The sequence below is a fragment of the Camelus dromedarius genome, chromosome 1 (assembly GCF_036321535.1).
Source record: "Camelus dromedarius isolate mCamDro1 chromosome 1, mCamDro1.pat, whole genome shotgun sequence".
NCBI classification, from domain to species: Eukaryota; Metazoa; Chordata; class Mammalia; order Artiodactyla; family Camelidae; genus Camelus; species Camelus dromedarius.
The window spans coordinates 74,361,100-74,375,961 of record NC_087436.1 but is presented as its reverse complement, the minus strand read 5'-3'; the positions used below and the strand labels follow the sequence as shown (position 1 = coordinate 74,375,961).

Below are 14,862 nucleotides of genomic sequence, written 5' to 3'. Positions count from 1 at the left end.
TCAAAATCAAGCTAATTAATTTTTATACAAGGCCAAAGTGTAAATTATATTTCATTTGTCAAAACCAGTAAAGAAAGGCTGTTTTTTGGGTGAGGTAGAAGCCTTGCCTTTTGGTAGTGATTTTTTTCTACACATTATTCCATTCAACAAAAACAGATAAGTGCTCCCCAAACTTCCAACACTAAAGACACAGCATTCTCTTCTGGAGTAAGTTTGATGCATTGTATTGTGATTTTTTTGTCCCTATTTCACTTTCTTCTCATTTAGAGGAAGAGGCCACAAATGAGAAATTAAAGACAAGAAAACAACAGAAAGGACAAAAAACACTAATGTCAGATAAGAACCTCAGGCAATGGCCAAAAGAATCTATATTTTAAAATCATACTGGAAAAGAACTGTTCATTAAAATAAAGTTTTCAAATATTACTGAAACCAGAATGAAAAGAATAGTGAAGGTTTAAGGCAGAGAGGCTGCCAACGTTAAGAATGTTTGCTCCGGCCTCTCAGTTCCCATCTGCCAACATTTCCATAATAAATTTTACAGCAAGGAGGAGTTTAACCACCGCCGTCACTCACACATAACCTGACACTGTTGAGGAGAAAATAATAAAACTCAGAAGAATGTTCTCTCTTATTCACCTTCAGGTGAAAGAACGCCAAATAAAACTTGAAAAACCAGCCCTGGATCCCTCTCTCTCCATATGTGTTTTGTAATCTAAGCAGTTCATATTTTCTTTTTTACCTTTTACATGGTATAATAATAAAATGAATGCCCAGAATAATAAAATAAATATTCAAGTCACCTTGGGATCCAGAACATTACCACGACCATTGCAGCCACCTGCTCTTTTCGACCTCATATTTCCATTTAAGTAAAAGCATCTCTAGGTGTACGCATTGACATTAGGCACAACTCCGGACAAAAGTTTCAATTCAAAGATCATACAAAGATAAAAGCTGAATTCAAATTATCGTGAATAAGGGAAAAGATAATTAAGTATTTAAACCTTTGACTGTGATGGGGTGAAATAATGTACAATCGGCACTCTCAGTAAACACTTCTTTTCATGTAAACTCAAAGCTAAATGGGAAGACCACACCTTTTCTTGAAAACTGAGACGATAGTCACAGGTTCCCTTTCTTTCTACAAATGCTGGCAATGAGAATAGAGAACTTGGCTACCAGTTCCTAGGTAAGTGGCCATTCCTCGTGAGAAACAGAAACTGTTACCCTGAGATTCCCTGGGGAAATGGGGAGGCAAAACCATGAAGCACACAACACAAAGCAACTGCTAACCTGAATGAGATAAAAACCCACTCTAAACACATTCATCAGAAGAAATATGGTGACTGTATATATAGGAGAGAGAATGATTGAAAATCCCCACACAGAAATATTGATAGTACACTGCATTCCACGAGGTCCTCAAATTATGAGAATTTTCATGACAATTTAGAGAAATGGGCTTAAACTTAATATGTGGTTGGTTACTAATATTTCTTTATAAACAGATACATACAACATAACATGAAAAAGACACCAGCGAAAGGCTTGTCAGTTGAGAATCCTGCAATTCGAGATTCTAAATCTCATTCTAACATAACAGTGAGCTTACCTTGGGGCAAAGATAAATAGCCTAGATAGCAACCCTCTGGGCAACTGCGTGTCACACTCAGGAGTGGCATAAAAAGCCATTTCACCCTGCTCCTGCTCTTTCTGCTCCTCCTCCCAGAGCTGCAAATTCTTCCCAACAATTCCACACTCCTCCGTCACACAGCCGGAACCGCCTAGAACTCACTAAGCTTCATGCAAATGGGAGGGACTCATTCCCAGCCACCTCTGTAAATTGCCAATTAAAATTTAATTTTAATTGCTCTCTAAGAGGGAAGAAAAGTGAACCTTAGTGACTCTTCCTGAGAAGAACCAGCACCTTAGACAATAGCACATGGCTTGGAAATGCCAGAATTCTATTCTGTGCACAGGAGGAGGAGGGAAAGAAGGAAAACCATTTGCTGATAAAATGCATCAGACTGCGATCAGGACATTTCCTTTTTAATTGATCTTCTCTGCCAAACCTGCACCCTCCTCCACATGCAAAAAATGCCACTGTCTGCAAAAATGCATGTTAATTGCTTGAAACTTCCCCCAGTTTGGAAGACCACTACAGCAAGGGGGCAATACCAACATCCACTGAGGCCTCCCGAGGCACGCTGTTCTGTTCTGAGCGTGCTAAGTGAGCAGCACGGGGACAGAACTCACTGCCAGCAGGAGTGCAAGTGCCAGCTGAGCTCACCTTGCTGCCCAAATGAGAACGGATTCAGAGTCAAACCCTGAGCTTCCATTACCCATTCATCTCCATTTAACTTTACAGAGCACATAACACGAGGTATGGCTTAATGGTTAGAGGAGTCGGTCATCATAGTGACGGTGGTGACTGGTGGTGGAAGGTAAGGGAGGGGTGAGAGTTCATGGAGGAAAGCAATGGCTTGGAAAATCTTGAGTTTTAAGCTGGAACATTCTGTCTCTTTAACTCACTCATTGAACCACCCTAGCCTAAGGCTTGACAGATTTTAGGGAGAAGTTTTTGCCGAGATAAGTTAGATCATAGGGCTCTTACTGACAAGTTAGACAAGAGAGAATTCAGGGATCTAAGCAGAAAAGGAAGGATGAGATTGGATGTGTGAGAATATTAAGCCCTGGACCACTAAGAGCATCACTCTCTCTCTCTCTCTTTAACTTGGTGGTTTGGCTGGTCCCTGAATACACCTGGAGGGAGGGAGTGTCTTCTTTTTTCTTATAAATAAGTGAGAAAATCCTTTCTGGCTATTTTTTCTCAATGAAAAAGGAGCTACATATACCCATGACCCACTGGACTTGGAGTTGGCTCATAAGGTGATCCCAGTCCTTTTCAATTCCAAAATCAGTGTAGGCTTCTGTGACCTGTCATGAATTAGACTTGCTCCCTGCCCACTACTAACCTTCTACCTCAGTACTTGTAAGACTCCTAAGATGATAAGCACATCATGTCTGCTCTCCTTAAAGACAGCACCTCACCCCTTTCCATATTTCAAAACAGGATTTAGACCACAGTCAGCTTCAAAGAACTCTGAGCAATAAAATAAATGAGAGTATTGGATTATAACCTACAGAAAAAGGTAACATGAAGGAATCCTTACTGATAGAAATAGTTGGATAAATAAATAAGTGGAGGGAAGAGACAGCTCTTCCTTACAGAAGACTTCCAATTAATAAACGTGGAAGGAATGAAGGAAATACAATTCATCTTTAGAACATTACAGTAATAACTTGCAGCAAATATCCATCGATAAATGCTAAACTCAATGGGAGAAAGTTTGAGGAGAAACAGAATATTCGCATAGCCTAAAGATCTCTCCCCCGAAGATATGTATCAATTACAAGGAGACAAATAATAACTCTACAGTGAAGAAACCTGGCAGACTTCACCTTAACCAGTTATCAAGGTTAACAGCACCAGTAAACACCACGTAACCCCGGAGAGGACGCACCAAGCACACAGCCCTTCAGTGGTATTCTTGCCAAAAATACATAACCTCAAACCAACCATGAGACAGTATCAGACAAACCGAAACAGAAGGCATTCTACAAAATGACTGGCCCATACTCTTCAAAAGTGTCAAGGTCACAAAAAACAAGGAAAGACTGAGGAAACACGATTAAAGGAGACTAAGGAAACATGACAATTAAACACAACGTAGGATCCTGGAATGGAAACAGGACACTGGCAGGGGGAAAAAAAAAGGTGAAATCTGAATAAAGCCTATAGTTTAAAAAGTCTTATAGTCTGTACTTAATAGTATTTACACCCATGCTAATTTCTTAGTTTTAATATTTATACTATGGTTTTAAAAGATGTTAACATTAGGGAAAGCTGGGTGATGAGTGGATGGGAAATCTCTGTACTATTTTCACAACTTTTCTATGAGTCTAAAGATATTTCAAAATAAAGAGTAAAAAACAAAACAGACAGGATTTGGGATCTGAGTATAATTGGATGAGAACCACACCAGCTTCCAAGTTTACTGCTACATCAGTAACACTTGGGTGGCAGAGACCTCAGAGGATACGAAGGAATTATGAGGTGGACTATTGTAGGGGCTTATGATATAATTGTGGCAAGACACATGCATGTAAAATTCTTCGAGTGTAAAATAGAGGAAAAATTACAGCCAATAGGACATGAGCAGGCGTCATGTATGCAACATCCAGGTCATGACTTCTTCAAAAGGAAACTGCTTGCCTATCTGCTCCCTTGCAGCCTCCCATCATTTAGACAGACCGCAAGGGGCCGACTTGGGCCATGCTGAGGGCAATCCCAACGTGTTTTAGAGACAATCTCTTTGTGGTTATAAAGACAATCTCTGCTTGGTTAGGACACCAACTGGATATACACTTAGGTTCATTTGTTTTATCCAACTGTTAAGGATTGCTCTGTAAAATATTTCAATTGCTTCAAGCTCAAAACCAGGTCTGTGTGATTTCACTGTTCACCCTCTCGGCTCCAACTTAAGTCTCACCTCTTCTGGCCTTCATCATCCTGACTAATGGTCCCCAAATTACCCCCAAGTGCCCCGAGGCAGAAACTTAGGAGTCACACTCTTTAACCTCTCTTCTCCCACTCTCATCTGCTCTTGATCTGCCTCCTGAGTTCATCCCAGATCTGTCTCATCTCTTGTCCCATCACCACTTGCTTAGTTCATGTCTTGGGCATTGTCCTCCGAGGCTGGAGCAGTAACTTCCTAACTACAGCTTTCCGGCCTCAAGTAGTTTGGCACTGACTTTGTTAACCTACACAGCTCGGTGGAGTCTGGTTAAATATAAGGCTCTGATCCTCTACGTTTTAAAGATCCTAAGAGGCCGCAGGGAACAGCAACAACCTTGGGGTTTCAGCTTCTTCAGGCTGATCCTGAAGCCACCTTTCGCCAGCTGCCTCTCCGATAGAGGGAGCCCTCTGCAAATCTCAGCCTGCCCTCAACTGCTATGTTCGAACTTCTTTTCAATCCTTTTTTCAAGTGAAATCTTACCAAGAACTTAACTGTAGACACCAGATACAAATGTAGTTTTGATTATATAAAATGTAACAAATATTTTAATGTGTATTTGCATATCCACAGACATGGGTAACTGCATAAATCTAAATGTATAATGTTTATTTATTTATCACCCAAGCCCATGTGTCTACATGCAAGAACCCTCCCAAGCTGAAATCAGGGTAACTGGTAACAATGATGTGCTAATGATGTGCTTATGATGTGCTGGGCACAGCTCTAAATGCTTTAGGTGTACTAACAATCCTTTCAGCAACCTTAGGAGGTAGAATAGTTGTTAAACTCGTTTTACAGATTGGAAACAGAGCTTAAATAATGTGCCTGCAGTTATACAGTAAGCAGCAAAACCAAGATTTGGATTCTAGGCAGTCTGATTCCACAGACTGCATCTTACCCACTGCATTATACTGTCTCTCAGGCTGGCACACAGACTCGTGTCACAGTGATGAAAGGATGATGAGAATAATAACCACGACACCATTATGCCACCACCTAATATTTACTTCACCTGACATTTATTTCTCACTCCCCACAAGCAGGCTCTGTTCTAAGTGCTTTGAATACCGGCTCACATTGAATTCCCACAGTTGCCCTATGGAGGAGGTTCTGTTATGTTGATTGTTGCGGGGATAGAGTTGGGTGGCTATGAGCTCAAATAGCCTGAATTTGAATCCACCACCTCCTACCTAGATGCCTTTACACTATCCGCTCTGGTGTGAGAATCTGATGAGGTATGCAAAGCCCTAGCACAGAGGAAGCACAGGCAAGTAGTTGCAAATTTTTATTAGGCTAACTTTGTAATCTCAGGACATCCCTCAATTAGAGATGAGATGTTTTAAATGAGTTATCAGTTCAGAAACAAATCAATCTCATACAAGTGAAGGTATTAGTCATTTATCAAGTGTAAGACCCTGGTATCTCTTTAAGAGTTTTTAATTATAGTTTTAAAAACAGCTGTGAATGTATATTTTTAAAAAGATATTTGCATCAGACACGAACTATTTACAAAACAGAAACAGACTCACAGACATAGAAAACAAACTTATGGTTGGTTACCAGTGGGAAAGGGGGGTGGGAAGGAACAAGTAGGGAGTTCCAGATTTGCAGATACTAATTACTACATATAAATTAGATAAACAAGTTTCTTCTGTGTAGCACAGGGGACTATATTCAATATCTTGTAGTAACTTATAATGAGAAAGAATATGAAAAGAAATATATCTTTGTGTATGTATGACTGAAACATCATGCTGTACACCAGAAACTGACACACTGTAAGCTGACTATACTTCAATTAAAAATTTCTTATAATAAAAGAAAAAAAAAGATATTCGTATCAAATGATTTAAGGGACACCTGGATTACCTCCCAGGAAGGTTATGCTTCTTCAGAATCTGGCTTGAAAACGGTCATTAAGGTGGTATCCTCCTGATCTCTGAGTTTCCATCTGACCTCCTCGTCTGGTCCCTTCTCAGCTCTCTAACTAGCCTGAATCCTGACCAGCCTTGCCCCCAAGTCCCTCTTCTTTGGAACCGCTCAGCACAGACCTCTGTGCCTCCTACCTGTGCTTCAGCCGCAGTTTAACTCCTCCTGACCATGCTGCTCTCCTGTGTGGGGTATCAGAGGTGAGGTGCTCCGGGCTGAAGGAGTCAGAGGTGCCAGTATCTACAGGGCCTGGGTCTGCACACGCATCTCTGGAAAAAGAGGAAAACAGGAAGTTGAGTGTGATGGTATTCACGGGCAGGGGGCATGAAGGATTCTGACACAGAAAAATGAATGAGAAAGAAGCCCGGGGCCAGAGCAGCACAGCTAAGTGCAGAGGGCTAAGCCTGCACCCACCCCGGTGCTCTGCCCCAAGGAAGGTGAATGAAGGTCTCCATCCTCTCCTGTGTTTCTGTGAAACAATAACGTATACTTCCCAATCAGAGAAGACCAGATTTTTCCAGCCAAGAGAGAAGAAAGATTATTAACTATGATGAAGGTGAACCCTCCTATATTTCAGTATCTATTGTAAGTGAAAAACTGGACTCACGAAGGCAAATTGTCAAAAGAAGTGGCTCCCTGAGGCAAGTCCCCGCTGGTTTCGCCGTACAGAGAGCGATCTCCGAGTGCAGCGGTCCTCGCTCTGTGCAGTGGGTGGCAGCTCAGAAGCACATGCCAACTCTTGAGCCCGAGCTATTTCAGATGGTTTAGATTCCGCTGCGCTGGAGGCAAGCCTTTTGTGTGTCCGTTTCAATCCACCCTCCACCCCCGGCCCCCCACACCATTCCCATAAATCTTGTCCTCCATACTCCCAGGGAGTCTGAGAAAAATGTTAAGCCCCGAGTGGCCAATGCGGTCCGCCACAGGAACAGATGCATTTCTTCTCCTTAGGAGGGTCCTGGCTCCTGAATGTCCAAACACCCCAACTGCACCTTCAGGGCCTCCTCTTGAGCAGACTGTCCCCTGCGTCAGGCTCAGAGCGGGTTTGCCATGCTGGGTACCAGTGGTGTGTTTTCAATGTCTGTCTTTGAGGATCTTTCTAAGCCTTGGAGAACCGACCGGTAGCCCTTGCACCCCATCCTAGAAGCAGGAATCTGTAGACGGTACCATGCCTTCTGTCTCTCCTCTGCACAAGCCTTGGCTGAGACTGGTGGGATAACAAATGGTGTTGATTTCTTTGTATTTCAGGGAGGGAGATGATCATGGAGTCAGCAGGGACTAAAACTTTACCTTAGTTTTACCTGAGTGCCATCACTTCCTTTGTTACATTACTTTGCTCACCAAATTTAAGATTCCTGGTTTGAATATATTCAGTATTACCCTGGAGTGAAGTTTGAAAACCTGGTTGAGGTTCTGTCACTTGTGAGCTGAATGACACTGGGCAAGTGAACACTGAGCCTCAGGCTCTCCTTGTCAGTAATGTGAAAATAAGAGGCAGAGCACACAATGCTGGGAGCCTGGCCCTGGCCCTACCACTGACCAGCTCTGTGACCTTGACCTCTCTGTGCCTCAGTTCTCTCATCTCTGAAATGGGTACAAAGGCACAATGGCTTTCAGAGGGTCATTGAGAAACTTAAAGTAATTCCGGTAAAGCACTTACAATAGAGTCTGCAACATATTCAGCACTCAGCAAATGAGCCACTATTATTATACGTATCCTACAGAGTTGCTATAAAGTTTCTAGATAATGTCTATTAACTGTCTGGCATACTTCCTCCACATGGGGTATGAGCTTAATTAACAAATTATTTCCATTATTGTCTTCAACAGTACCTTCATTTTAGAGTTCCTTTCAGCTAAGATGTCATGTGAAACAGACACAACTAAAGAGACCTAATTTATGCTGGAAATAATAGTGGGGAGAGCCTTGTCCAGAGTTAACACATCAAAGCCTTTTGCAGAATTCATCATGTGGTCTCCATTTAGGATTTCTCCTACAACCCTCAGCACACGAACCCCAAAGGCCATCTGGCTTAAGCTGAAGTAGAAAATATATTCAAAGGCATCTCATCATCAAACCCATGAACATAAAGATGACACAAACATAAACAGCACATCTAAGACCGCCATTGGTAGAATCCATCCTGACAGACAGCTTGCCTTTACAGCTCTGCTCCAGACCCTGATGTTGTCTGCTGGGGGAACACTAACGGCCAGGTCTGGGCTTTCACAACAGCTTTGTGGCATTTAATAACTTCCTTTTTTTTTTTTTTTTTTTGCATAAACCACAATTGTTGGCTCCCTCCTTTCTGCACAATGGCTGAGCCCTTTTCTTTTTCCTTGCCCCTGTGCCCTCTCTGGGAGGCCCGAAGGGACAGAAAGTCTGGGGTACAGGCTGTTGGAGGGAAGGGCTGGTGGGAAGACCAGGCAAATAGGAAAGAGATGGAAGGAGGAGGAACATGAGACTGTCTCTTCTTTTTAAGGCTTTTCAATGCATGATTCTTTTCAGCCCTAGCAGAGATGAGTGCCAGCACTGCCCTCCAGGGCCATCTACCAACCTCCAGGGGACCAGCTGAGATTAACTACTAGGTGTGAGGGTTCATAAAACCTGTGTTGCATGTTTCTGACTGCAGTCCCCAGACTAAGTCACAGAATAGCCTCCCTGGATGGGCTGGCTCCTGAGGCTCCTGAGTGGGCTGTCTGGGAGCCCTACACCAAGGAGGAAACAGGCTAGAAGGAATGCAGGAAGAATCACCAGCACCCAGTACACACCTTTTCTGCCTTTAACGCTTTCTGGAATAACCTGGACAACAAATAAACATTTTTAAATGCACACATTCTAATGAAAAAATTTCCATTGTCACTCTTGCTGCCAAAACTTATGGGATGTTTTGGAGGGCTTTAAAAAACAGTTTCCTGCTGTTCTCCAAGAGATCACGAACTCTCAACATCACAAACTCTGAGTGAGGAAACAGGAATCACAGCTGATTTGAGAAGATTCAGCAGGGGCTAAAACAATGATTGATCCACATCCCAGTATCATCTTTCCTTGCCAGAGAGTTAAGAAACAAGAAATCCAGGCCAACCACCTACCTATTTCTACTTCCTCTGATAAGTACATACGTATCTCCTCCCCAGTTTTCATAACTCCTGAATATACATGCTGATTGCTTTACTATTTGGTATTTTAATACAGTCCTTAACTGCTTTCTGAGCTGAGTTGCAGCCAACATTGAAGAAAAGGTTCCAGATTGTCCTGTTCCTGTAGTTCTCTTGAACACTGTGAAAAATGGGGGAGGACGGGGGAAAGCAGAGTGAAAGATGTCAGGAGCTGGGCTGGGCCTGATAACCTGGTCCCTCCAGATCCCTTGAGCTGCTGGTTTCTACTGAGTTTAAATGGGGCTGGGGGGACAGGGGCTCCTATCTCCTCAGCATGGACAGTTACAACCTTGGTTCTGAGAATCAGCAATTTCGTCCTTTCTATTGTGTTCTGCCCAGGAGGGAACAGCATTCTCACCAGCCATATCCACTCCTGTCCCCACTCCAACCCAGGGCCTACCCAGCAGCCAGCACTGGTGACCTTTAAAAAATGTAAGTGGATTACTGCCATCTTCTAATAAGACTTGTGTAGCTTCCTGTGCATTTTGGAGGAAACCCAAATTCCTTAACCTGGCTGCGAGGCCTCGAGTGCCCCGGCTGCTCCCCACTTTCAACATCTCCCCTCTCACTCGGCCTGTCCTCAGTGGCCTGCCCTGAGTGCCCCAAGGCCACCAAGCTCTTCACTCTCACAATGCGGTTCCCTCCACCTGGAAGAGTCTTCCTCCTAATTCTTCACTTGGCTGTGTTGACTGAAAAAAAAAATGCACAACCTAAAAGTTGAGTTATATTTTACTCAGCGGACATGTCTGAGGACTTAAGCCTGGGGTGACAGCCTCTAGGACTGCTCTGAGAGACCACTCCAAAGAGGCAGGGAGGAGTCAGGGTATGTAGGAGCTTTTGGAGTAAAGACCAGGTGGTCAGAACATCAAAAGATTATTGTTAATCAAAGAAAGTGAGACATGTCAAGTTAGGGAATTTGGTGCTTTTCTATGTATGGGCAGGTGCCAAAGTCTGGGCTCACTGAAATCATTCCTCTGATGTGCACCTAGCTATCTGGGGCCAGTCTCCTGTTCTTTCCATCCTGAGTTCCCTCCAGCTCACCCTGGGGGGAAGGGGGTAGTGGTCCTGGCTGATGACTTGATGTCAGCAGCATCCTTTGTTTACAGAGGTGGCAGGCACTTTCTCGTTCACAGCTGGCTCCTCCTCAGCCTGCTGGTCCCAGGTGGAACATCACCTCCTCAGAGACCGCCTCTTCTACCACAAACAGTCTTCCCGGCACCAGGTCTCCCCTTCGTCGCACTGAGGGCCACGTGTAAATGATCACTTCTGCACGGTCTGCTTCCTCTACAGGCCAGTAAGCTCTACAAGGTCAGGACCCACGGCTGGCTTTTCTTCATTTTGTGGTTTTAAACCCCTCCATACCCAGGGCCTCGGACAGCGAGCGGCTCACAGTAGGCACACAATACAGATTTATAGAATGAATCGTGGTTGACTGTAAAGGGAACAATTGTGTGATGCATCCCAAGTGGAGCTCTAGGCCCTTAAACTTGTAAAGCCATTGCATGTTTACAATACACATTTGGGGAAGGTGGGATCTCTTTTCTTTCAGTCACTCTCTATACAAGGTTGTGAGCCAGTTTCTTTGTGAAAGTAGAATTCACTTCTAACTTTTGGTCCGTGTCAGCAGCCGCTGGCTTTCGTGGAGTAGAGAGGACCAGTGTTGGGGGACTGTGGCCAAGCCTTTGGACAAAGCGCTGGCACAGCTCCCCGCAGTTTTGCCGCCTTATATTTTGAAGCAGCTAGAATGCTTTTTGAGATTAAGCAGGCAGAAGCACATTTATACAGGACTAAAGTGTCCTCAGAGCCCTTTTGAGAAATGCCTCTGGATTTAGGCCGGGTGCTTACAAGTAATCATTTTCATAATTTGCTTCGTGAAAAGTCCTGTTTGTGGTTTCCTGTGTTTCTGTTTTCTTTTTGTCCTGCTCAGCGTCCATCACGCAGGAAGCTGGCCCTAGCTTCCCTCCACCCCATGAGCAGGCTCTCGAGTCGTCACCTTCGGCTCCCCAGCAATTTCCCCTTCAGTCTCCTGGAGGCGGGGAGGGCTTGAATTTTTTATTTTTCCAGTGTCTGGAGGAAGATTTTAAGAACTGACCCCCTTAGGCTCAGGTTTCTGTTCTTTGCCTAACCTGTTCTTCATTTTCTGATGACTGGGCATTAATCGAAGGTTTCACAGGCATTCTCAATGAACTGCCCTTTCTTTAAAAGCCCCTTGTTCCTACTCCTGACCTTTTGGTACCTACATATTTATTTAGACTTAACCTTCTGGGTCACTGTCCCTTCATTACTCTCTTTTCTTGTTTTATAAATCATTATTTACCATCTGAGAATCTTGCTCTGTATTCCCTCAGGCCTGTATCCTGTCAGGTGCTTTCCATCATAGGCATGCCATTTACCTGTCCTTAAAACCTCTTCCTTTGCTCACCCACCTCAGTCGGCAGCTTGGTTATTACAGGAGGGCCGTACACAACCCTTCAGCCATGCAGGGATGTGCTTTGTATGTCTCACTCCTGTGCCCAGCTGTTCCTCCGGCTCCTCTTGCCGACGCCTTTTCTCACTTGATTTCCCTTGAACCCTCCCAAATGGATCCATGTGTACAATTTACACCACTGACATCCAGCATGTTTCTGATTCTTTCTGAAACCATAAACCTAACTATCTCCAGATCTGAGCCAATGATCTCTATGTCAACCTTGCATGAATTCTGGAAAAGGGTGGATAGAAGAGAAAGCCTAATGACTAGCAGATCTTTTCACTTACCTATTAAAGATTTCATCTGCTCCAGATTTACTTCTGATTTCAATCCCTCCGCTCACTGGGCCCTATGACATAGCTCGCCCAGGGCAAGTGCATAAGAAAACCAAGGGCCCTCATGCAAGGGCTTATGGTTAAAGTGGGGCGGACAGCCCTAGCTACAAACACTCAGAGCCTGAGCTTAAAGCACCTCCAGTAAGTGGCCGGCTGGAGAACTTGAATGAACAATGCAGATTCTCAGCCAGCTGCTCAAGTTCCTAAGTCTGGCTCTGTCATCCAGTAGGTGTTTGGCTTACGGCAGGTCACTTAACCTTCTGTGCCCCGGTTTCCTCCTCTATAAAGTAAGGATAATCATAGTACTCACATCAAAGAGTAGTTGTGAGGCTTGCGTGAATTAACATGTGCAAAGCACTCAGTGCCTGGCAATAAGGGTTTGCTTCTTCCCAATAGAAGAGAAATGTACATTTACTGGGCACGTGGTATGTACCCAGATACTGTGCTTTCAAAAGCTATTGTTATCTTATCATCTAAGACAGTGATGATCCTCGTTTTACAGCTAAAGAAAGCAAAATGCAACAAAATAAACAGAAAGAGGTCTGGCCAGAGACCACGCCACCCCTCATTAAGTGCCTCTGAGGATCCCTGGGCTTTGCATACGTTTTTCTTAGGCGTCAGCCACAGCCCAAGCCACACACGCCTGGCATTTCTGCCACAGGACTCTTCTGCCCTTTATGTGAGACAAAGAGATACGCATGAAGACAAAAGACCAGCAAAGGTACCAAACTGCCACTGTTGGGCGAAAGGACTATGGATAATCTTTTCCTTCTCTTTTTCTCTATCTTGCAAATTGTTTGCAGTTAACATTTATTATTTTAATTATCAGAAAAGGTAAAATAAGCTTTATTTTTTTTCCTTATGAGAATGAGTCTGAGTCTAATTTCTCCATATTTTTCAAGGAAAATCTCTGTCGGGAAATGGCAGTGGATGTATCTGTCCTGGGAGCACATTTGGGCAGTGGAAAGACTTCACGCTGGTGGTGGAGTTTACTTTGGGAGCTTGGAGGAAGTAGGGTTTCTGGGAAACCAGTATCAGTAGAGGGAGATGAATCTGTCTTAAGAAAGTGAGGACTCTGTCTTTCTTCCCTCCCACCCTCTCTCTCCCTAGTGTTCCCCAAGAATCATAATAATTCCTTACTTTAATATCATTCATTATAGTATGAAAGTACCTTCGGTGCATTAGCCCATTTGGTCCTCATAACAACCCTAAAGGGCACATAGAGCAGTTTTATTTATCCCCATTAACAGGTGTAGAGACAGCCTTGTAGAGGGACAGTCACTTGCTTGAGTTCAGGACTCGTAAGCGCCACGACGGGCACATGAAGCCAGGGTCCCCAAATCTAACTTTCACATTCCCCCTCTCTCATTTCCAATTGTCTTTGGAGTCTACAATCCTAAAAGTCCTCTGACACACGTGACAAACAATACCAAAGCTTCTTTAAAGGGAAAGCTTCTTCAGAAGAAAGTGGAAAGTAACTGAAGTTCAGACAGGTCCCCTCTGTCTCTAACCCAAATGTCCCTCAGCCTAGAGAAACGTTGAGCCCAGATTCTGAAAGGCTCCCCAAATCCTTGCCGTCTAGCCTGCATACCTGCTCTTGACCTGGAACTTCCTAACACTGGTCACACTGCTGAAATGATAGAGGACATGCTTCGTGCTGAGACTCAAGAGCACACTTCTGTACCCAGCCCAATCATTCACTCACTCCATCAACCATCGCTAAGTATCAACCATGGACCACACAATGGATTAGGCACTAGGCTTGCAAAGCTGGTAAAACAGACATGAAGATGTCCTGGTCCAAATTTCTATGACCTTCCTCTCCTAACCACACTGCATGGTGTAGTACCAGTGATGACCTTCAGGAAAGCAAACTGGAGAGGATCTACTAGAGGCGAGACTAGCAAGAGAGAAAGAGGACAAGAAGTGACACTGTGGGGATCCTAGCAGCTCTGGTGGCAGTGGGAGGAGCGGCAGCGCCCAGGCAGCCCTGCTTGATGAAGGCACCAGGCAGGCGCCCGCCCTGCAGCCACGATGCCCAGCAACAAGATCAGCTTGGTGGTGGCGACGGAGCCCAAGAGGAGATCGGTGAGGTTGTCAGCTAAACCCGTTTCTGCAAAACTGGAAATGAAGCCAAAAAGGGTGGCAGGAAAGGATAAGTCTTCAGACAAAAAAGTGCAAACAAAAGGAAAAGGGGAGCAAAAGGAAAACATGCCACAGTGGCTAACCAAGAGACTAAAGAAGCTTTACCTGAAGGAAACAGGAAACTGAAAACGAGGCGAGCACAGCCTCTGATGAAGCAGGAGAGAAAGCCGCCAAGTCTGATTAATATCACACACTGGGTTTTATCACTGGCCCGTCTCCCTTCTTGTACAATCCAGAGGAACAT

The 14,862-nt window shown here is 44.2% G+C and overlaps 1 protein-coding gene across 2 annotated transcripts in view; it reads right to left on the bottom strand.

The window, feature by feature from the left end:
* Window positions 1-14,862, bottom strand: part of SHROOM3 (shroom family member 3) — a 296,769-nt gene that overhangs the window by 51,120 nt on the left and 230,787 nt on the right. For both annotated transcript variants that reach the window (XM_064485530.1, XM_031471167.2), the window contains exon 3: window positions 6,650-6,781. In XM_064485530.1, the coding sequence (XP_064341600.1) occupies window positions 6,650-6,781 (132 nt within the window). The remainder of the gene's footprint in view (window positions 1-6,649; window positions 6,782-14,862) is intronic.